The sequence below is a fragment of the Atractosteus spatula genome, chromosome 14, assembly GCF_055471065.1.
Source record: "Atractosteus spatula isolate fAtrSpa1 chromosome 14, fAtrSpa1.hap1, whole genome shotgun sequence".
Classification (NCBI taxonomy): Eukaryota; Metazoa; Chordata; class Actinopteri; order Semionotiformes; family Lepisosteidae; genus Atractosteus; species Atractosteus spatula.
The window spans coordinates 14,337,664-14,361,111 of record NC_142719.1 but is presented as its reverse complement, the minus strand read 5'-3'; the positions used below and the strand labels follow the sequence as shown (position 1 = coordinate 14,361,111).

At 52.3% G+C, this 23,448-nt stretch overlaps 2 protein-coding genes across 2 annotated transcripts; one reads left to right on the top strand and one right to left on the bottom strand.

The window, feature by feature from the left end:
- Positions 1-712: 712 nt before the first annotated feature.
- Positions 713-11,368, bottom strand: dsn1 (DSN1 component of MIS12 kinetochore complex). Its single transcript, XM_088933058.1, has 11 exons — positions 11,288-11,368; positions 9,891-9,930; positions 8,125-8,464; positions 7,803-7,876; positions 7,186-7,258; positions 7,016-7,103; positions 6,479-6,538; positions 6,279-6,350; positions 5,977-6,124; positions 5,058-5,145; positions 713-2,018 (listed from the first exon to the last, which is right to left on the bottom strand). Exons 1-11 carry the CDS (start codon positions 11,356-11,358, stop codon positions 1,915-1,917), a joined length of 1,158 nt encoding a protein of 385 aa, XP_088789184.1. The 5' UTR covers positions 11,359-11,368; the 3' UTR covers positions 713-1,914.
- A 188-nt stretch (positions 11,369-11,556) lies between these two features.
- mvb12a (multivesicular body subunit 12A) lies at positions 11,557-23,208 on the top strand. The gene is made up of 10 exons (XM_088933059.1): positions 11,557-11,702; positions 12,877-12,969; positions 14,560-14,643; positions 15,555-15,654; positions 18,252-18,381; positions 19,357-19,497; positions 20,184-20,290; positions 20,809-20,867; positions 21,556-21,627; positions 21,722-23,208. The coding sequence occupies exons 1-10, from the start codon at positions 11,559-11,561 to the stop codon at positions 21,788-21,790; spliced, it is 999 nt and encodes a 332-aa protein (XP_088789185.1). The 5' UTR covers positions 11,557-11,558; the 3' UTR covers positions 21,791-23,208.
- The last annotated feature ends 240 nt before the right edge of the window (positions 23,209-23,448 follow it).

The window sequence follows — 23,448 nt, the reverse complement described above, 5'->3', positions numbered from 1 at the left end:
CTGTCCGTGCCTGGCTGTGTCACCCGGCTACAGCCCCACTGTCCGCGCCCGGCTGTGTCCATAAGCTACAGCCCCGCTGTCCGCGCCCGGCTGTGTCACCCGGCTACAGCCCCGCTGTCCGCGCCCGGCTGTGTCCATAAGCTACAGCCCCGCTGTCCGCGCCCGGCTGTGTCACCCGGCTACAGCCCCACTGTGCGCGCCCGGCTGTGTCCATAAGCTACAGCCCCGCTGTCCGCGCCCGGCTGTGTCCATAAGCTACAGCCCCGCTGTCCGCGCCCGGCTGTGTCACCCGGCTACAGCCCCGCTGTCCGCGCCCGGCTGTGTCCATAAGCTACAGCCCCGCTGTCCGCGCCCGGCTGTGTCCATAAGCTACAGCCCCGCTGTCCGCGCCCGGCTGTGTCACCCGGCTACAGCCCCACTGTCCGCGCCCGGCTGTGTCCCACGGCTACAGCCCCACTGTCCACGCCCGGCTGTGTCCCACGGCTACAGCCCCCCTGTCCGCGTCTGACTGTGACCCACAGCTACAGCCCCACTGTCCGCACCCCCGTGTCCCAGGGCTACAGCCCCGCTGTATAATGACTTGGATTACAGCATTTCTGACCCCCTTAGAAAACATAGCGTTTGTTACACACCAATGCCCTCTAGTGGTTGATTAGAGAGACAACAGCTCATCAAAAGAAATAAGTGGATCAAAGGGAAGATTTATAAAAACCTTTTTCAAACCTTTATATTAGTTAACCAAAATACAAAGACAAATACAATTAAAACAATGAGAAGCGTTTAGAGACTAGTAAAGTCATGTAATGAATAATGCACCAGGACTGCTCATTATCCTCATAGCAGAGATACCCCAATCCTGGTCCTGGAGGTTTCCAGTCTAGCTGGGCTCTTGACGAGCTGAATTGGACCAGTTTGATGACTTCAGGAGCAGCACTTTCAGAGTGACCCGCAGCAGACGGACTGTGTACCCCCAGGCCCAGAAGAGGGGACCCCCTAACCAATTCGTTTTTAAAAAGCAGAGCCAGACCCACAGAGGCAGCTGAGGTTCTGATGACCCGGGCGATATCCCGTAAAGCGTAGTAACATTCCCGACAATCCCAGAATCCGGGAGGAAAACTCCCCAGGATCCCATCTGCCGTGTATAAACTGCTGTTCTGTTTCCCCCAGCAACAGCTGGGTGAAGCGGGCCAGTCGTCTGGGAAGCACGCTGGGGAGACTGAACACCAGTGCAGGGACACAGGCAGGCTGGTGAGACTCGGACCCGGGACAGAGCGTCTCTCGGTAACCTGCCATGCCACCCGCATCCACAGGGAGACAGGAGCTACCGCAGCGTCAGGTGGACGTCAGGTGCTTGCAAGAGGCTGGACACAAACCATGGCAATCCCCACACCAGCTACTGAAATAATGAGCTGGGCTGTGCGAGAGCACCCCCTGCAGGCCAACGGACAAGGCGAGGTATCTAACGGCACAGATTACATTTACTGTGGCTCAGTCTTTCCCAGAGCTGCCAGTGTGACAATTCCAACACGCATCTGCAGGGACATCACAGTTGGACTCCTCTAGCAAAGCAGGCCAATCTACTCCGGGTTTTTTTACAACCTTTTCAAACAGACGCCCAGCATTCAGCTCTCCCACCTCAGAGTCTGCACTGGTGTCAAGTGCAGTGGCTCAACAGTACCTGGTCAGTTCTGGTCGTACCAGGTGCAGGGCTCTTCTACAGAATCCAGCACCCGGTGCTGCAGGTTTACAGCTTGTAATCATATTCGGAGTGAATCTGCACGAAGCCCTTTAGTTCAGCTGGATTTCTGCTCAATCAGTTGTTTGCATGGGGAAGAAGCAGCTTCTAAAACCCGGAATGGATCGGACTGCTGCACAAAGGGAGTACGATCTACTTTGGCGCTACCAAGACTGCCTTCACACAGAACTAGGAACTGGGTCAGGCTCAGCTGAGGAGCTCTTGAACACTTTAAGAATCTTCTTGATGGGTGACTGTTCCAGGTCCCGGAATGCACTGGAAGCTGAAATAAAAAAATATATAAGTACATGAGTTTCTCAAAGCCGGAATGATCAACTCTATCTTTCAGAGTGAGTGTGTGTCTGTGTGCGCGCTGGTGTTGGGGTATTAATGACCAGCTCTCTCAGGGTGTGTGAGCTGGTGTTGGTGTATTAATGACCAGCTCTCTCGGGGTGTGTGAGCTGGCGTTGGTGTATTAATGACCAGCTCTCTCAGGGTGTTCAGGCTGGCGTTGGTGTATTAATGACCAGCTCTCTCGGGGTGTGTGAGCTGGTGTTGGTGTATTAATGACCAGCTCTCTCGGGGTGTGTGAGCTGGCGTTGGTGTATTAATGACCAGCTCTCTCAGGGTGTTCAGGCTGGCGTTGGTGTATTAATGACCAGCTCTCTCAGGGTGTTCAGGCTGGCGTTGGTGTATTAATGACCAGCTCTCTCAGGGTGTTCAGGCTGGCTTTGGTGTATTAATGACCAGCTCTCTCAGGGTATGTGAGCTGGCGTTGGTGTATTAATGACCAGCTCTCTCAGGGTGTTCAGGCTGGCGTTGGTGTATTAATGACCAGCTCTCTCAGGGTGTGTGAGCTGGCGTTGGTGTATTAATGACCAGCTCTCTCAGGGTGTGTGAGCTGGCGTTGGTGTATTAATGACCATCTCTCTCAGGGTGTGCGCGCTGGCGTTGGTGTATTAATGACCAGCTCTCTCGGGGTATGTGAGCTGGTGTTGGTGTATTAATGACCAGCTCTCTCAGGGTGTTCAGGCTGGCGTTGGTGTATTAATGACCAGCTCTCTCATGGTGTTCAGGCTGGCGTTGGGGTATTAATGACCAGCTCTCTCGGGGTGTGTGAGCTGGCGTTGGTGTATTAATGACCAGCTCTCTCGGGTGTGTGAGCTGGTGTTGGTGTATTAATGACCAGCTCTCTCGGGGTGTGTGTGCTGGCGTTGGTGTATTAATGACCAGCTCTCTCAGGGTGTTCAGGCTGGCGTTGGTGTATTAATGACCAGCTCTCTCAGGGTGTTCAGGCTGGCGTTGGTGTATTAATGACCAGCTCTCTCAGGGTGTTCAGGCTGGCGTTGGTGTATTAATGACCAGCTCTCTCAGGGTGTTCAGGCTGGCGTTGGTGTATTAATGACCAGCTCTCTCAGGGTATGTGAGCTGGTGTTGGTGTATTAATGACCAGCTCTCTCAGGGTGTTCAGGCTGGCGTTGGTGTATTAATGACCAGCTCTCTCAGGGTGTTCAGGCTGGCGTTGGTGTATTAATGACCAGCTCTCTCAGGGTGTTCAGGCTGGCGTTGGTGTATTAATGACCAGCTCTCTCATGGTGTTCAGGCTGGCGTTGGGGTATTAATGACCAGCTCTCTCGGGGTGTGTGAGCTGGCGTTGGTGTATTAATGACCAGCTCTCTCGGGTGTGTGAGCTGGCGTTGGTGTATTAATGACCAGCTCTCTCAGGGTATGTGAGCTGGCGTTGGTGTATTAATGACCATCTCTCTCAGGGTGTGCGCGCTGGCGTTGGTGTATTAATGACCAGCTCTCTCAGGGTATGTGAGCTGGCGTTGGTGTATTAATGACCAGCTCTCTCAGGGTGTTCAGGCTGGCGTTGGTGTATTAATGACCAGCTCTCTCAGGGTGTTCAGGCTGGCGTTGGTGTATTAATGACCAGCTCTCTCATGGTGTTCAGGCTGGCGTTGGTGTATTAATGACCAGCTCTCTCATGGTGTTCAGGCTGGCGTTGGGGTATTAATGACCAGCTCTCTCGGGGTGTGTGAGCTGGCGTTGGTGTATTAATGACCAGCTCTCTCGGGTGTGTGAGCTGGCGTTGGTGTATTAATGACCAGCTCTCTCAGGGTGTGCGCGCTGGCGTTGGTGTATTAATGACCAGCTCTCTCGGGGTGTTCAGGCTGGTGTTGGTGTATTAATGACCAGCTCTCTCAGGGTTTGCGAGCTGGCGTTGGTGTATTAATGACCAGCTCTCTCGGGGTGTGTGCACTGGCGTTGGTGTATTATTGACCATCTCTCGGGGTGTGTGCACTGGCGTTGGTGTATTAATGACCAGCTCTCTCAGGGTGTGCGCGCTGGCGTTGGTGTATTAATGACCAGCTCTCTCAGGGTGTTCAGGCTGGCGTTGGGGTATTAATGACCAGCTCTCTCATGGTGTTCAGGCTGGCGTTGGGGTATTAATGACCAGCTCTCTCGGGGTTTGCGAGCTGGCGTTGGTATATTAATGACCAGCTCTCTCGGGTGTGTGAGCTGGCGTTGGTATATTAATGACCAGCTCTCTCAGGGTGTGTGCGCTGGCGTTGGTGTATTAATGACCAGCTCTCTCAGGGTGTTCAGGCTGGCGTTGGTATATTAATGACCAGCTCTCTCAGGGTGTGCGCGCTGGCGTTGGTGTATTAATGACCAGCTCTCTCAGGGTGTGCGCGCTGGCGTTGGTGTATTAATGACCAGCTCTCTCACGGTGTTCAGGCTGGCGTTGGGGTATTAATGACCAGCTCTCTCGGGGTTTGCGAGCTGGCGTTGGGGTATTAATGACCAGCTCTCTCGGGTTTGCGAGCTGGCGTTGGGGTATTAATGACCAGCTCTCTCGGGTGTGTGAGCTGGTGTTGGTGTATTAATGACCAGCTATCTCGGGTGTTTGAGCTGGTGTTGGTTTATTAATGCTAATCTCTTGTCACTCCTGCTTGCTTTTCCGTTTAGCACGGTCCTTTTCTGACATCACTCTTCACAGCCATTTTGAGATCGTCTCCTAGGTTAGCTCATTCATAAGCGGAACACTGGCCCAACCTGGAATGCTGCTACATAGCAGTAACTCGAACCCGGGAACAAGCCTTGTTCAGGACAATGCTATATTATTCTCCCGCTGTGCCACTGCAGGGGTGGGTTCAGCGATCCGCTGTGCAAATCTGGCACCAACCTCTTTAGCCCAGTTTGGCCTGAATTCTCACAGCATCAGAATTAGAAACATCATTTACACCAGCAATTAGAAGCACCAGAAAAAGAAACGACCGAAAGTGCCCCAGTCCCCCCTCAGGCGGAGAGCACTCACATAGTTTTGCGCTGGCCTTCTTCAGAAAGCCCTCTGCTTCCTGCTGGAAGGACAGCAACATCTGGTTGAGCTTGCAGTGATTGTCCACCTGCAGAGGAACGAGAGTCCAGTCAGGACGAATCTCTCTCCCCGAGAAACGGGACGAACTGGGAAACTCTGATATCTCCACATGAGAACGAAAATACAGGATCTCAAACGAAGACGCGGGAATTCTTCAAGCCACAGCAAGGTGACAGCTGTGCCCAGGGGAACTGTAAAAACAGGACTGTCCTGTGGAAAGGGCACTGACATCCCTAGTGGTTTTGTGAAGATGTGAATGATGAGCACAGGGGATGTCAGAGTCCTCTGGCATTTCATGTTTCCACATGGTCCTGATCTGCCATTGCTCCATGGTGCTCTGCCTTCACCCTACAGTCCATGTGGGTCCTAATGCCCCAGTATAGTGACGGGGACACTATACTGTAAACAGGCGCCATCCTTCGGATGAGACGTAAAACCGAGGTCCTGACTCTCTGTGGTCATTAAAAATTCCAGGACGTTTCTCGAAAAGAGTAGGGGTGTAACCTGGCGTCCTGGCCAAATTTTCCATTGGCCTTTACCAATCATGGCCTCCTAATAATCCCCATCTATGAATTGGCTTCATTACTCTGCTCTCCTCCCCACTGATAGCTGATGTGTGGTGAGCGTTTTGGCGCACTATGGCTGCCGTCGCATCATCCAGGTGGGTCTGCACATTGGTGGTGGTGGAGGGGATCCCCATTACCTGTAAAGCGCTTTGAGTGGAGTGTCCAGAAAAGCGCTTTATAAGTGTAAGCAATTATTATTATCTAAACAGCCCAGCTAACATTGCATGTACTGTCATGGGAAGTGAGGCTACGTCTGGTACAGCTGCCCTACAGCTCATCTGATTTAAGCTCACCAGCAGCTCCATGAACTGCAGTGCTGGGGTCTGCCTCTGGAGGACGCTGCGGTAGTCAGGCTTGCTGAGAATGACTTTACTCTGGGAAGACTGGGAGAGCAGGCCCGGGTCCAGAGGAACGCCGCGCTCCTTCCCCTCCGACACACGCCTGGAGAGAGAGGGAGGGACACACTGTTGGCATGAGAGAGGAAAAGAAACACCAAGGCAGGAAAAGAGATGAGAGAGAGAAGAAGAGGATGAGAGAGAGAGCTGAGCTTTCCAGGTCCTGAGTCGGAGAGAGCAGAGCCGAACAGATCACTGACCTGGCCAGCTCCTCGGCTCGGCAGCGGTGTTTCTGCAGCAGTGACTCCCAGGCTGCGCACTCTGCAGTCAGGCTGGAGGAAGACCAAAGACATGGCACAGTCGCACAAGAGTGGTCACACAACCTCACACAAGAATTCATACTCTGAACATTTAAGTATGTAAGAGAAAAGGCAACAATAAGACCAAACACAAGCCTTACATATCAATGGACTTCTTCATTTCCTCCACAGTCTGGGATGCCTCTGGCTTTGGGGGATTACTAAGGGATACATGAGCTGGCATTAGGCACTTTACTGCAACAGCTGTCTTCCCTCCCCCAGGAACCCCAACGAAAGTGAAAGAGAAATTCAGGATTTCCACACACAAGGGGGCTGCCAACAAGTGAAGGCGTTTGCTCTAGACCAGACCTTACTGGTTCGAGCCTATGTTGTGCAACTGGTCCCCAACAGCCAGGAGATACAGCCGAGCGCTGCTGGGGTTTGGCTTGGAAACAGCTCCTCCTTGTGGCTGGCCGGGGAACGGCGCAAGACAATGAGAAAAGATACACACACAGGCTCACCTTTCAGATAATAATCTCACCAAGACAAGAGTCCCTCAAGGCAAACTCCAGGGAAAGAGACAGCGAGATGGAGACAGAGATGGGCGTGCAATGCAGAAGCTGAGAAAGGCAGCAGGGGAGGCGGTGATGAAGACCAACAAGCCGTGGGGCTGTGAAGTGGAGAGAGGCCAAGCTTACCTGTCAGGGGGCTTGGTGTCCACGGAGGGCCCCTCCTGACTCGGCCCAGCGGAGCGCAGCAGGCTCACCTCCTCGCACACAGAGGACACTGGAGGGCAGAGGGCAGAGCGGAGTGAGACTGGTGCACAGACCGGCAGACCGCACTGCTCCTTCACCGGGGAGAAGCTCACCTTCAGACTGCAAGAGCTCCAGGTCCGCCCCCGGCACGTGTAGGAGAGACTGCTGCAGCTTCGTCAGCGCAAACTGCAGGCAGACGACACCAGAATGTACAACAACATGCTAGACTTCAAGAAGCGCAAGGACACTTAATACCTGGCTCTGAGAGCTGACCCTCTCCTCTCACACTCCCCCTGAATTCACACACAGACACACCTGACTGGAGACACTGCTGTCTCTCTCCTCTCACACTCCCCCTGAATTCACACACAGACACACCTGACTGGAGACACTGCTAGAGACACTGCTGTCCCTCTCCTCTCACACTCCCCCTGAATTCACACACTGACACACACCTGACTGGACTGGAGACACTGCTAGAGACACTGCTGTCCCTCTCCTCTCACACTCCCCCTGAATTCACACTGACACACACCTGACTGGACTGGAGACACTGCTGTCCCTCTCCTCTCACACTCCTCCTGAATTCACGCACACTGACACACACCTGACTGGACTGGAGACACTGCTGTCCCTCTCCTCTCACACTCCTCCTGAATTCACGCACACTGACACACACCTGACTGGACTGGAGACACAACAGAACTCATGAATTCATGGGGAGATTTACCTTGACTGAAGCCTCCAGCAGTTTTGCGAGTCTCTCGTTTTCAGGGAGATCTTTACTGATCTCTTTGCACAGCCCTGTGGAGAGGAAGCAAGCGAGAGGGGGGGTGGAAGGACAGTTAGAGGGTTGCTGAGGGTTAGAGAAGGCAGTGTATGAAACGACAATCAGGGCAGGAGACAAAATGAAACCAGGTTCAGTTTCATGATCCACTCCAGGTTTTACAGCAGTCGGATCGCTGTAAAACCTGGAGTGGATCAGACTGCTGTGCCCTAGGAGTGAGTGACAATGCAATAAGAGCTGGAGTGGATCAGACTGCTGTACTGACCGTCAGACTCTGTGGGGAGGGAAGGCAGCGACTTCCGTCCTCTTGCCGATTTTCTCCATGATTTCCGGCGGCTGAAAGGACTCAGCGCCTGGCTCCCCCCTGCTGTTGCCCCTTCGTGCTCCCTGGCGCCTGGATCCTCGCCCACCACGCCCGCCACGCCTGCATCTTCCAGAGGGGGCAGCCCTACAGGGGAGAGAGAGGTGCGGGGGGACTTCGACTGGGGCTCCCTGGGGCTGGGGCTCCTGCAGGGAGCTCTCTTCACCCCCCTTGGGATATCTTCTGCGGGGGGCAAGCCGTGACCCTCTGGGGTGGGGTCTGACAGGACCTGGACAAGGGGAACCTAGAGGAGATACAGGGGAGACGTTACTGCTTCAGGGCCTGTTTCAATACAAATCCAAGTTCTCTGGATTAAGTGCACAAGCTGGAATGTCGGAATGGAGCTCCTCTTGTCCACAGCCCGGCAAATCATAAACTGAAAGCACAGCGAGATAGCTTTCGACTGACAGGAACAATACTTTGCAGACAGGCCATGCGGGTTTTTCCAAACGCTTTAGAAAAACAAACTCATGATTTTTTTTATACAGGACTGTCTACAGTTGCTCTTGAACTGGTTTCTGGAAAAGCCCACGAAGGTCTGAGCAAAGAGGTGCCGAGTTACCATGTAGATTCTCAAATGCAAGAAACTGAAATAGCCTTGCATCTTAAGGACAGTATTTCCAACAATCTGTCCTGAAGACCTCTGCTTAATGTCTCATATGACATCTCCTACAGCACAGTGTCTCCAGGCACCGGCCTGGTGCATTGGGTGTGGAAACTGTGATCGTGGGCAAAGACCGCCACCTACTGGTCCACCAGCACCACTGCCTGTACTGATCAGGCCCAGACGTACTGAGGCAAACGAGGTCAGTGCTCTGATCATTTGATCAAAGAAATCCCCAGCGCAAGCAGGCCTCAGCTATTGAATACATAAATGATCACCATTAAAGGGGAACTGCAGTCCCAGTTTCTCAGACCGGTTAGTTTGTTACGGGCAGGTAACAAAATAAATTCATTGACGGTATGGAAAGAAATGACAAATTTTGAATTAAGCAAAAAGTCATGAACTTTGTGAAAGTACTCTAAGTCGCCATGCTGTTGCAAACCCCTGGTCTCACCACAGGAGAGAGCAAGAGAGCGTTCACGAGAATCGTGATGTGAAGCTGCCCTTCCTGCTCTCTAGTGACTAATGCACTGCGAGATACGAGCGCACGAATACAGGCTGTGCAGGCGACACCCCCGCAGAGTTAACAAGTACGGTTTGACGGCAAGACTGTGTCGAAGCCGAGAGCAATATTTCTATTGGATTAAAAGAGCTGGATTCTCTGGCCTGCTTCTTTACAATGTGACAGGGCCGCACACCTCACTGGACGTTCTGTGGCCTTGTTCTGAACCACAGAACATGGCGCTGCGCATACCTGGACATTTTGTGATGTAAATCGGATATTTCACAAGTTGGCGTGTACATTTTACTGTGCTTTGAAATGCACTCCTCAGTGCCGATTCTTTCTAACCCTGAAATATAAAAACAGCCTTGCGGTTCCCCTTTAAGTGAAATGTTCCAATATAACCACCACCGTGTGTTCCTGATTTATTCCAATAAACTACCAGTCACCGCGGAGACGGGCAGGTCCACACTGATCACACTGATCACTTATCACAGCCACACCCATCTCCTGGAAACCCGTGTCCCCCTGGCGGGTCAGAACCGGCTCGGAACCTCGTCTTACCTCCCCGTCCTGGACCTGGTCGTCCTGCTGCTGCCCGCACCTTCGGGAAAACCGAGAGAAAAGAGACATCAAGACAGCGGACGGACGAGGAAAGAACATCAGCTCAGGTTCCTGCTGTAAGCCAGGGCACCTGCCGGAGCAGTCAGTCACCCGGAGAGCACTTTCTTCGGCGCTGGCAGACTCGGAGGCAGGGGGGATTAATGACAGTTTTCCCACTTCTCGATTCCCAATCCATAGATTGGGAATTAAAAAGTGGAAAATGACCAAAGAGAAGCACAAGATCCACATGTGACGTCCTGATCTCCCGTAACGGTCTGTAGTTTTGAAGAAGGGTGACTGGCTGGGGGTAAGGAGAGACCACAGCAGTGAACTGTTACCCGCACACACCTGCACCCTATTAGTGCTCTCCGGACTCCAGCCCCCTTTCAGCACCCCATTCCAGGCTCCGAAACGCCCTTTCCACTCCAGCTCCCAGTGCCCCCGGACTCACCGCCCCGATCACCCCCAACCTGACGCGACAGGCTTATCGGACAGCACCTACCAGTCCGACGGCCCTGTACTGCGCAAGGCGCACTGTCAATCTAAAATAAAAAAATAAAGAGCAAACGCTGCCGGGGTGCAGTTGAGTGGAGGTCTGAAATGAGGTTGAATTTGTTCTGAGGACACCTGAGAAGATACACACACAAGGTGCATCTCCTGTGGTGCTCTGAGTCCAGGCAGCTCTGGAGGATGTTTCATAGTCTGATTACAGCTCCAGTCACTCTGTGAGATCACCATGAGGGAGTGTTTACAAATGATCATTGCATACGCTTTAGGACTATACAAGAGACTTCCACACACGCACAGTGTCTGTTTTTGACGTGGTTATTGCTGAAAATGTCTTCCTGAAATGTCACAATCAGAGATCAGGTCCGACGCCTTGGTTGCTGCGGTACCAGCACCAGAACCCGGCCCCACACCGTGATTACTAACAGGAGGAATGGAATAACCGTTCTCGATCAGACCGAGTCGCCCATTCGACTTACCGGTCTAAACGACACAATGCTGTTGCGATTAAAAACTAACGAGCGCGGTAGCGCCGTGTTTCTTACTCCGTGCTCTGCGGTTCACAGTTCAGTCTACCTATGCGCGAATCTGGCGGCCTGCCTGTCCGTGTACCGTCCATTCCTGTCAGCACCTAACACACACTCAGAAGAAGGAACTGGAGTTCACTGTTTTGAAGTTGTTCTAATCCTGTCTGTGCGTGACGTTCACAACCCTGCTACTCGAAACGGGGACGAGAGCCTCACAAGCACTTTCCTTGACACGCTATCCTAGAAAGATAAATCCCTCCACTCTGGCTGTATCTATTTTTAAAGTGAGATTTTAAACCGAAACGAAACAGACGAGAAGGTTACCTTTTCCCGTCATCAACGGGCAATCCCTGCCCATCCTGTAATAAATCGGACGCCACAGCGCTTTCCGCCATTTTCCCCCCCGAGTTTGTTTTTTAAATTCTTCCCGCCCGGCGCGGCAGGGCGAGGAATTCGGCGCATGCGTATGCTCACAAGCGCGCAACGGGTCACTGGGAAGTGGAGTTTTGCCACTTCCAGGTTCAGAACGAAGCGTACGCTGTGCGCAGGCGCTTCCGACTAAAGCGTATGTGGCGGTGGTTCGAGGGGAGGAATCATGGGAGTTGAAGTTTTTGGAGTTAACTTCCTGCAGCAGTATCGAGCGAAGACTCAAATTCGTCCAAGGAACAGAAGCCGGGCAGAGTGCGTTCTCACGAAAGATCATATCTGTGAAATAATTCCGTGGGTTCCGCGTGTCAGAGTGAGTCTTTCTCATTTCGTTGGGGGTGGTTAATGAAATAAATAAAGTCTAGATCTCGGCTGAAGAAGCGAGTGATCTTAGTTCCTGTTGCTGAACAGGTAACAGCCGAAAACTTCGTGTGGAAAAACATCTTGGCTCAGTGGGAAGTCTGGCGTTTCCTTGATTGCTGTTTAATACGAGTTTCTAACTAAAGAGACTAGTTCGTGACACCAGGGGGTTTGAAGAGTTTAGGGACTCGCTTTGCTGGAGCGTCATGAACTCTTTTGTTCTGGGTGAGGTGTGTATCGTGACGCACGCAGGTGCCGCACCGTGCAGTAAAAATACTGCCATTTGTTGTAATTGTCCGACATGGAGGTCGCCTGGGCACAGTAGCCTGAAATACGGAGACGTAGTTTAATTCAGTGTTGGAACCTTTCCTAGAAGTAATTAAACTTGCTCACCTGCGTGTAACCTGGTGCTTTTTAAAGATGTTTCTCTGCCGGTTTGAGCGTGCTGGACCGGTCCATACCGTTTCAGTGCGTCACCGCTGGAGCCTCTCCTGCTCCTGCCCCAGGCGGCCAGGCGTGAGAGCACACCCTGGAACCAGCTGATCAGAAAGACCTCCACGACCCATTTCGACGTCTGCTGCAGAATTCTATTATTTACCATAATCCTTACACAGGAAGTCCTCCTCCGTCCATAGTCTTGCCGCTTCCTCCAATTCGGGGTCACGGGGGAGCCAGAGCCTACCCAGCAAGCAGCGGGCACAAGGTGGGGTACACGGTGGACGGGACGCCAGTCCTTCGCAGGACACACACAGACACACACTTGCACCAGGGCCAATGCTCCCAGAAGCCCCTAGTTAGCCCACTAGTGTGTCTTTGGACTGTGGGAGGAGTCCGGAGCATCTGGAAAACCCATGTGAACCGAGGACGAGCGCACACGCTCCGCGCTATTAGAGCGCAGAAAGCAGGAATTGAAGCCGGAGCTCCCGCTGCATGCTGGGATGGTAGGCTCCGGAGCTCCCGCTGCATGCTGGGAAGGTAGGCTCCGGCTCCCCCATGACCCCGGCCCAGATGAAGCAGTGAGAGGAGGGTGGATGAATTGATGAGAATACCGCTGATCGGACCCGGGCCTCGCGGGGAGTGACTGGCTCGCTGACCGCCCCGCCCTCCTGCTGTGCCCTTTCCTGCAGATGTCGTTCCCGGAGCATGCCCCGCCGGCGCCCCCTGTCACGGCGATGGCCTGGACCTCCAGCGCGAACACGTGTCCCCCAGAGTTCAGACTGGTAAGACTGAGCCTCGGCCTGCTCGAACCCCAGGCCACACGGCTCTTCCCCGGCCCCCGCAGAGGCCCGTAGGAGGGTGTGGCCCGGTCCAAAGGGCCGTGGTGCCGGAGGAGGGACTGGCGCACAGCTCGTCTGTCTGCTGGGCTGCACGTTGGCACCCCTGGTGTGTGCCCACCAGGTGGGCCTGCTGTGTGTCACATTGGCGCCCCCTGGTGTGTACCACCAGGTGGGCCTGTTTGGCTGCACGTTGGCACCCCTGGTGTGTACCACCAGGCAGGCCTGCTGGGTTGCACGTTGGCGCCCCCTGGTGTGTACAGCTGTTGCCTGTTGTTGGGAATGTGTTCCCCATGGGCTCAGACTCACCAGGTTTAATTCCTCTACACTGCAGGTGAGGGGGGTAACCAGAGCCACGGTGGGAACCCTACCCTGTACTTCCATATGTCCATACTGCAGATCTGTAACTCCTGTATTCTGATCCAGTACATCTATGAACTGTATCCTGGTCCTCTATACCCTGTACACTCTGTCCCCTCTATCCCGGTCCTCTATACCCTGTACACTCTGTCCCCTCTATCCCGGTCCTCTATACCCTGTACACTCTGTCACTCTATCCTGGTCCTCTATACCCTGTACACTCTGTCCCCTCTATCCTGCTCCTCTATACCCTGTACACTCTGTCCCCTCTATCCCGGTCCTCTATACCCTGTACACTCTGTCACTCTATCCTGGTCCTCTATACCCTGTACACTCTGTCCCCTCTATCCTGCTCCTCTATACCCTGTACACTCTGTCCCCTCTATCCTGGTCCTCTATACCCTGTACACTCTGTCCCCTCTATCCCGGTCCTCTTTACCCTGTACACTCTGTACACTCTGTCCCCTCTATCCCGGTCCTCTATACCCTGTACACTCTGTCCCTCTATCCTGGTCTTCTATACCCTGTACACTCTGTCCCCTCTATCCCGGTCCTCTATACCCTGTACACTCTGTCCCCTTTATCCTGGTCCTCTATACCCTGTACACTCTGTCCCCTCTATCCTGGTCCTCTGTCCCCTCTATCCCGGTCCTCTATACCCTGTACACTCTGTCCCCTCTATCCCGGTCCTCTATACCCTGTACACTCTGTCCCTCTATCCTGGTCTTCTATACCCTGTACACTCTGTCCCCTCTATCCCGGTCCTCTATACCCTGTACACTCTGTCCCTCTATCCTGGTCTTCTATACCCTGTACACTCTGTCCCCTCTATCCCGGTCCTCTATACCCTGTACACTCTGTCCCTCTATCCTGGTCCTCTATACCCTGTACACTCTGTCCCTCTATCCCGGTCCTCTATACCCTGTACACTCTGTCCCCTCTATCCTGGTCCTCTATACCCTGTACACTGTAAAATCTATACTCTATCCCCTATATTCTGGTCCCCACTATCCTATATTCTCTGTACCCCTAATTATACGTACTGTAGCTCTGGTCCCCTATGCCTTATACAATCCATACCTCAATTAGTGATGACTGTATTTTGTCTTCTACACACCCCTGATCGATTCACCCCACGAAACTCGGCGCCTCTCTCCTCGGCCTTTCTCCTGGCAGATCACCGCGACGCACGAGGGGTCGGCGGCCCACTTCGTCAAGGGGTTCGGGCTGAAGTCGGGGTACTACCTGTGCTTCAGCACGGTGAGGAGCCAGGAGGATATCTCCGGGGGGAAATCACACTGACACACCCTCTCTCGAACTCCAGGGAGCTCCATGCTGAAAGATCTGGCGTTCGTTTTTGGAGATAGCCGTCTGTCTCTTCATATTATTATTATTATTATTATTGTTATTATTCATAATAATAAGTCCTTACTCTTATATAGCGCTTTTCTGGACACTCCACTCAAAGCTCTTTACAGGTAGTGTGAACTCTTCTCCACCAGCACCAGTGTGTAGCCCCACCTGGATGATGCGCCAGTACTCTCACCACACACCAGCTCTCAGTGGGGAGGAGAATGGAGTGATGAAGCCAGTCCAGACATGGGGGTTATTAGGAGGGCAGTGGGGGACATTTGTCCAGGACAAAAAGGTGTTACTCTTTTTGAGAAACACCCTGGGATTTTTTAACGACCACAGAGAGTCAGGACCTCAGTTTTATGTCTCATGTGAAGGACGGCACCTTTTTACAGTATAGTGTCCCCGTCAGTATACTGGGGCGTTAGGAGCCACACAGACAGCAGTGTGAGCGCCCCCTGCTGGCCCCACTAACACCTCTTCCAGCAGCAGCCTTAGCTTTCCCAGGAGTCTCCCACCCAGGTACTGGCCAGGCTCACACCTGCTGAGCTCCAGCGGGCTGCCAGCTGTGAGCTGCAGGGTGATAGAGCTGTGGGCCATGTGTCCTGCGGTATGTGGGTTGTAAGGAGGCCCGGTCCAGATTCTCACTGCCCGTACCAGCTTTCTGACTTATCGGTATTGTACACGGACATAACGATCTAGATGGGCCGTATGGCCTCCTGTCATCTGTCACCTTTCCTGCGTTTTTATGGGGAATCTCAACATTAAGAAGCTGAACTTGGATTCAAACCCCATGTCTCTCTCCCTCTGTCCGGCAGAGCGTGACTGCAGGTATGGTGGTGCAGGACATTCGGATTGTCTCGGACAAGGAGACCATCCCTCATGGGTACTGCTACATCCCAGAGTACCTGGATAACAGTGAGTTCTCCACAGCAGCAGGGGGCGATAGGGGATTGCTACGGAACCCTAAACAGACAGTACACACTAGCTGAATGCTTGACCAGGAAACAGCAAAGAGAAACAGACCCTGAGGAAGGACAGGCTCAATTACCACAATCTTGCCATAGAAACTGGGCACAGGCAGACCTGATTGTCCAGAGAGGGCAGGCTCAGTGATACTGGCCTGGCCATAGGAACTGGGCACAGGCAGACCTGATTGTCCAGAGAGGACAGGCTCAGTGACACAGGCAGATATAGCTGTCCAGAGAGGACAGGTTTAGTGACTACATCCTGGCCGCAGAAACTGGACACAGACAGACCTGACTACCAAAAGAAGACAGGCTATGCTCCCACTGACAGCAAAAAAAAAAACAAAGACAGAGATGCCCAGTGAAAAATACTCTGCGATTAGACAAATATTATTCCCCAAAATAACAAATCTAATCCCAGTATTCCCACATCTGCCAGAATCAGAACAGGTCCCGGTCCTACTGGGAGAGGGAGAGTGATCTCCTGTCACAGCCTGAGGAGCAGCGAGCCTGTTTCTCAGTAGTGTTCTTGTGTTGTATGTTGTATGTAAATGTCCCATGATGTTTTTATGTTGTCATCTACGTGTCTGTAGATGTTGTATTGAATGTATCTGCTTTGGCAACACTGTAGTTCATCAGTCATGCCAATAAAACTGTTTGAATTAGAAATGGACAGTAAGCACTCGCCAGGATCAGGGGGCAATAGAGAGCAGTAAGCACTCGCCAGCATCAGGGGGTGACAGAGAGCAGTAAGTACTCCCCAGCACCAGGGGGCGATAGGGAGAGCAGTAAGTACTCCCCAGCACCAGGGGGCGATAGGGAGAGCAGTAAGTACTCCCCAGCACCAGGGGATGATAGAGAGCAGTAAGTACTCCCCAGCACCAGGGGGCGATAGAGAGCAGTAAGTACTCCCCAGCACCATGGGGTGATAGAGAGAGCAGTAAGTACTCCCCAGCACCAGGGGAAGATAGAGAGCAGTAAGTACTCCCCAGCACCAGGGGACAATAGAGAGAGCAGTAACTACTTGCCAGCACCAGGGGACGATAGAGAGAGCAGTAAGTACTCCCCAGCACCAGGGGGCGATAGAGAGCAGTAAGTACTCCCCAGCACCAGGGGGCGATAGAGATCAGTAAGTACTCCCCAGCACCAGGGGGTGATAGAGAGAGCAGTAAGTACTCCCCAGCACCAGGGGACGATAGAGAGCAGTAAGTACTCCCCAGCACCAGGGGACGACAGAGCGAGCAGTAAGTACTCCCCAGCACTAGGGGGTGATAGAGAGAGCAGTAAGTACTCCCCAGCACCAGGGGACGATAGAGAGAGCAGTAAGTACTCCCCAGCACCAGGGGGCGATAGAGAGAGCAGTAAGTACTCTCCAGCACCAGGGGACGATAGAGAGAGCAGTAAGTACTCCCCAGCACCGGGGGGCGATAGAGAGAGCAGTAAGTACTCCCCAGCACCGGGGGACGATAGAGAGCAGTAAGTACTTGCCAGCACCAGGGGACGATAGAGAGAGCAGTAAGTACTCCCCAGCACCAGGGGGCGATAGAGAGCAGTAAGTACTCCCCAGCACCAGGGGGCGATAGAGATCAGTAAGTACTCCCCAGCACCAGGGGACGATAGAGAGAGCAGTAAGTACTCCCCAGCACCAGGGGGCGATAGAGAGAGCAGTAAGTACTCTCCAGCACCAGGGGACGATAGAGAGAGCAGTAAGTACTCCCCAGCACCAGGGGGTGATAGAGAGAGCAGTAAGTACTCTCCAGCACCAGGGGATGATAGAGAGAGCAGTAAGTACTCTCCAGCACCAGGGGATGATAGAGAGAGCAGTAAGTACTCCCCAGCACCAGGGGGTGATAGAGAGAGCAGTAAGTACTCCCCAGCACCGGGGGGCGATAGAGAGAGCAGTAAGTACTCCCCAGCACCGGGGAACGATATAGAGCAGTAAGTACTCCCCAGCACCGGGGGACGATAGAGAGCAGTAAGTACTCCCCAGCACCAGGGGGTGACAGAGAGCAGTAAGTACTCCCCAGCACCAGGGGGTGACAGAGAGCAGTAAGTACTCCCCAGCACCAGGGGGTGATAGAGAGAGCAGTAAGTACTCCCCAGCACCAGGGGGTGATAGAGAGAGCAGTAAGTACTCCCCAGCACCAGGGGGTGACAGAGAGCAGTAAGTACTCCCCAGCACCAGGGGGTGATAGAGAGAGCAGTAAGTATTCCCCAGCACCAGGGGGTGATAGAGAGAGCAGTAAGTACTCCCCAGCACCAGGGGATGATAGAGAGCAGTAAGTACTCCCCAGCACCGGGGGGCGATAGAGAGAGCAGTAAGTACTCCCCAGCACCGGGGGGCCGATGGAAGAAAATACTTTCGAGTACCATGGGGCAGTAGAGAGAGGGCAGTGAGTTATTGTGGTATGTGATGGAGAAAATTGTCCTCTGTGACCTAATTTTACTGAATTACTTTTGCGATTAGTTTTCAGAAATACTGATTTAAGTAATGCTGGTATAAAACTGGGGGAGCTGTCTCTGACCCCTGTCCGTCCCTCTGTCCAGAAGTGTCGGTGCTGAAGAAGAAGCGGCTGTGTGTCAAGACCGTGCCGTGGGGCAGCACAGACACAGCCGTCCTGGACATCAAGCTGACGAGCAAGAGCAGAGTCATTCTGCCGCACTACACCTGCCTGGGGTACGAGTCACGGGCACCCCACTCCTCCCTCTCTCTCAGTGCAGTGTTAATGTACTGTAGTGTCCAGTCAGTCAGTGTGTCTGTATGAACCCCTCTCTCTCAGTGCAGTGTTAATGTACTGTAGTGTCCAGTCAGTGTGTCTGTATGAACCCCTCTCTCTCAGTGCAGTGTTAATGTACTGTAGTGTCCAGTCAGTCAGTGTGTCTGTATGAACCCCTCTCTCTCAGTGCAGTGTTAATGTACTGTAGTGTCCAGTCAGTGTGTCTGTATGAACCCCTCTCTCTCAGTGCAGTGTTAATGTACTGTAGTGTCCAGTCAGTGTGTCTGTATGAACCCCTCTCTCTCAGTGCAGTGTTAATGTACTGTAGTGTCCAGTCAGTCAGTGTGTCTGTATGAACCCCTCTCTCTCAGTGCAGTGTTAATGTACTGTAGTGTCCAGTCAGTGTGTCTGTATGAACCCCTCTCTCTCAGTGCAGTGTTCATGTACTGTAGTGTCCAGTCAGTGTGTCTGTATTAACCCCTCTCTCTCTCAGTGCAGTGTTCATGTACTGTAGTGTCCAGTCAGTCAGTGTGTCTGTATGAACCCCTCTCTCTCAGTGCAGTGTTAATGTACTGTAGTGTCCAGTCAGTGTGTCTGTATGAACCCCTCTCTCTCAGTGCAGTGTTAATGTACTGTAGTGTCCAGTCAGTCAGTGTGTCTGTATGAACCCCTCTCTCTCAGTGCAGTGTTAATGTACTGTAGTGTCCAGTCAGTGTGTCTGTATGAACCCCTCTCTCTCAGTGCAGTGTTAATGTACTGTAGTGTCCAGTCAGTGTGTCTGTATGAACCCCTCTCTCTCAGTGCAGTGTTAATGTACTGTAGTGTCCAGTCAGTCAGTGTGTCTGTATGAACCCCTCTCTCTCAGTGCAGTGTTAATGTACTGTAGTGTCCAGTCAGTGTGTCTGTATTAACTGTTCTCCTTGTGTTCTGTGCAGTGACATGCATGGCTATGTACTGTGGTGTAAGAAGGGACCATTCAACTCTCCTGGCCCCCAGGTCAAACCACGCAGCATCAGTGTAGACATGGGAAAATTGTCGCTGGACAAGAACTCTCCTGCAGAGCCCCTGCACCAGAGGTAACCCTCTCAGCCTCCTGCCTACACACCACACACTGCCCTGCAGGTTCCCTGTAGATCTGCACTGAGTGTCTCTAGAGGTTATTCTATAGACGATGATTGAGTGTGAAGATACGGAGGAGCTGGACTGAGTGTCTCTACAGTTACTCTACAGGTCTGAGGATGATGATGATGGAGTGTTCATGTGAAGATACAGAGGAGCTGGACTGAGTGTCTCTACAGTTACTCTACAGGTCTGAGGATGATGATGATGGGGTGTTAATGTGAAGATACAGGATGTGCTGTCCATGTTGTGGAGGGTAGATTCGTGAAAACCATCCGTTTTACCCACATTGTGGCAAATTTGTAGGATTTCTGCTTTACGAAAACCTCGACAGGGCTCCAGGGAGCAATCGCGTGATTTCAGGTCGTTGTGCTGGTGCGCTGTGATCCGCAGCAGTATGTATTGAAATGCTGTACAGTAAATAGTATGGAAGAAGTACTTCACAACCTTTCTTTTTTCTGCTAGATGAAGAGAAAACCTCTACACTTTCCCAGTTCATACACTTCAGAGACCGAACGAGACAAGAAAGACCTCAGTGGTCTACATCCAACAGGAAAAGCATGAAATCAATTAAATCAAGTCATTCTAAAGGTCTTGCTTTGTCCCTGTTGCCTGTCATGTCCCTCCCTCTCTCTGCATGCAGGAACTCGAGCTATGGCCACCCCCTGGGCAAGTTAACTCGTCGCCGCAGCAACCTGGAGGTGATGGACATGCCCATTTACGACACCAGCAACATCTACGGCATCTCAGGTGGGCAGCAGTGTGGCCACGCCCCCCGCCCTGCCCCCCCAGGGCAGGCAGGCATTCATTCATACACTGGGGGCCCTGTGATGAGGAGGGGCGTCAACCCGGGAGTCATGTGGCAGGGGCACAACACTAAGCACAAAAGGGAGCAGATGCGAGCACACTGATGTAGACACTTCGGCGGGAGGCTGTTGGTCACACAAACAGACTAGCTAACAGTCCAACACGGAGGTCCTTGGGATTTAGAGGCATGGCTGTCCTTTGAAAAAAGTGTCCGGTGGTTCATTTAGCTGAGAAAATGCAGGTGTGCCTCACGATCTCTTAACCGAACTGTGACCGAAAAGGAAGGACAGGAGCTGGCGCCTTGCTGCCTGATCTCGCCAGGTGAGCGAGAGCTCAGCCCCTTTCCTTCCTGGTCCCCATCGCTGCGTGTCGTGGTGGTGTGCACCCCAGTTCTGGGGGGGGCGCGAGTGAACTGGCAGGCTGCTGCACTTGTCTGACTGCACCCCTCTGCTCTCCCTCAGCCATGGACGGGGTGCCGTTCGCTCTGCATCCCAAGTTTGACACCCAGATGGACAGCGCTGTGAGTATCTGTTTCTCCCCAGATACAAGATGTCTCAGATGTCTAAGAGATTAACCCCTCTTTCTCAGTGCAGTGTTAATGTACTGTAGTGTCCAGTCAGTGTGTCTGTATGAACCCCTCTCTCTCAGTGCAGTGTTAATGTACTGGAGTATCCAGTCAGTCAGTGTGTCTGTATGAACCCCTCTCTCTCAGTGCAGTGTTAATGTACTGGAGTGTCCAGTCAGTCAGTGTGTCTGTATGAACCCCTCTCTCTCAGTGCAGTGTTAATGTACTGTAGTGTCCAGTGTGCCTGTATGAACCCCTCTCTCTCAGTGCAGTGTTAATGTACTGTAGTGTCCAGACAGTGTGTCTGTATGAACCCCTCTCTCTCAGTGCAGTGTTAATGTACTGTAGTGTCCAGTCAGTCAGTGTGTCTGTATGAACCCCTCTCTCTCAGTGCAGTGTTAATGTACTGTAGTGTCCAGTCAGTCAGTGTGTCTGTATGAACCCCTCTCTCTCAGTGCAGTGTTAATGTACTGTAGTGTCCAGTCAGTGTGTCTGTATGAACCCCTCTCTCTCAGTGCAGTGTTAATGTACTGTAGTGTCCAGTCAGTCAGTGTGTCTGTATGAACCCCTCTCTCTCAGTGCAGTGTTAATGTACTGTAGTGTCCAGTCAGTGTGTCTGTATTAACACACCTCTCTCTTTCAGTGTAGTGTTAATGTACAGTTGACCAAACTAAACAACATCCGTATCAAGTCTCTCCAGGACATTGAGAACGAGGTGAGTGTTGTGTTACAGCTGTCACATGCACGTTTCATGCCCGTATTGGTGTCCTTCTGCAGTTGTGTTACAGTGTTGTCTTGTTGTGTTGCAGTACGACTACACCTTCAGCGTGGAGAAATCCGCCGCCAGCCGGACCAGTCCTATGCTGTCACAGGCCTAGAGCACAGCGCGAGGGCCGTGTCTGTTACACACACTACCCATCTTCTTTTACCAGGAAAACAAACCCAGCCTCCTAGTGCGCTGCAGTCTGGTCCACTCCAGGTTTTACCATCTGCAAAGCTCCTGCATAGAAGTGACACCTAAAGCGGAACATTTCTGGCTTGTCATGGAACTTGGAGTGACTATGCACGGATGTGTGCGGTGAAAAAAAAAATTCTGTTTCGTTGCACCAGCAAAGCTTTTACAGCACCCTCCTGCCATTGATAAAACCTGGAGCGGATTAGACTGCTACGCATTAAGAGTCTGATTCTCATAGTTGTGAAAACCTGCTGAGAACATTTTTGGAATTAGGTGCAAAGAGGAGGTAGAGATGGAAGGGGTAGTTCTCAGCGGAGTTAGAATAAAAAAAGCAGGCCTGCACAGTTAGATTCTGTCTGGAACAGTTGATGCTGGGGCTGTGTGAAACCCAATCCTGACCTCCTGTCACAGCCCCCTTACTCTTTCTGTGTTCGAACCTGGGACCCTATTCTCTCCTTCCCAGCTGATGGCTGCTGCTCGATGGCCTGCCTGGGTCGGACGGTGATGCCACATGGGGTATCAAATTCTGTTTAGAGTTTCTGGACGCCGCTGTCCCTCAGCCTGTCGGGCCCGTGTGGGGATGTGGGCTGATCCCCTCCCGCGACTCCTGCGCCCCCACCCCAATCGGGGTCTCCCGGAGGGATGAGTATCTCCCCTATTAGCCCCTTCGGCATCGTTCATATAGGAAGCTGGGGAAGTTTGTACCACACTCCCACAACTCTTTGTGTAAAGAAATACCTCCTGTTCTCAGCTGGAACAGGTACTGTTTGTCAAAAGTATGACAGTTGTTTTATTATTTAAAAATGGGAACATAAGTGAATGTTTGTCTTCATGAAGTTGTTTTAACCTGCAGTCAAGAGAGTGTTTCTGCAATGTATCCTTATATATGTTAGATTTCTATTGTATAGAATTGACTTGTATTTCACTTTAAGGTTTTCAGAAGTCAAGCTAAAATAAGTGTTTTAACAGGTAAAGAATTTAGTTACTGGTATTTAAACTACTCTTTACTGGTTATAAAACTATTGGAAAATGAAGGTGTTAAACCTGGTTCTTTCAATGAAGTAGCAGCTGGAGTCTGCACTGGCCTGTACCCTTTGTGCTGACCCTAGACGCAGAAGGATTAGATGGGCTGTGATGTCATTGCGATGCACGTTCTGTCTGTAGCAATACGGCCGCCCTGCGCGAGACAGTGCGTTGCTACACTGCTAAGGAAACACCACAGCGAAATGACATCACCAGCTCCCATCCAGCCCATCTATGTCTACAGTCCTGCCCCTCCGGTCTCTGTCTTTTCAATGTTAATACAGCTTGTTCTGGGGTTAATAAAGTTGCATAGACCAAGCAGAGTGGTGCCTCTCTCTCTATATTTTGCCCACATGGTGACCTCCGCACGCACAGACGCCTATAATCCGAGCCACACCTTGCATACACACACACACACACATTTGGCAACTCGGACTGAAAGGAGTAGACGCTCGGTGCCAGTCCCCCTCCTATACGCACAGTGGGTATCGGCAACCCCTTGGGTAGAAATACAACTGGTCATCATACCACTCCTGGCGCAGGGGCCAGAGAAGCACG

Coding starts and splice junctions, on each gene's coding strand:
- dsn1 (XM_088933058.1), bottom strand. CDS start 11,358: ATGGCGGAAAGCGCTGTGGCGTCCGATTTATTACAGGATGGGCAGGGA. Junction 7,104..7,185: donor GGAGCTCTTGCAGTCTGAAG/GTGAGCTTCTCC, acceptor TCTGCCCTCCAG/TGTCCTCTGTGTGCGAGGAG. Junction 2,019..5,057: donor GAAGGCCAGCGCAAAACTAT/GTGAGTGCTCTC, acceptor TTTTTATTTCAG/CTTCCAGTGCATTCCGGGAC.
- mvb12a (XM_088933059.1), top strand. CDS start 11,559: ATGGGAGTTGAAGTTTTTGGAGTTAACTTCCTGCAGCAGTATCGAGCG. Junction 12,970..14,559: donor GTCCCCCAGAGTTCAGACTG/GTAAGACTGAGC, acceptor TTCTCCTGGCAG/ATCACCGCGACGCACGAGGG. Junction 20,868..21,555: donor ACACCCAGATGGACAGCGCT/GTGAGTATCTGT, acceptor TCTCTCTTTCAG/TGTAGTGTTAATGTACAGTT.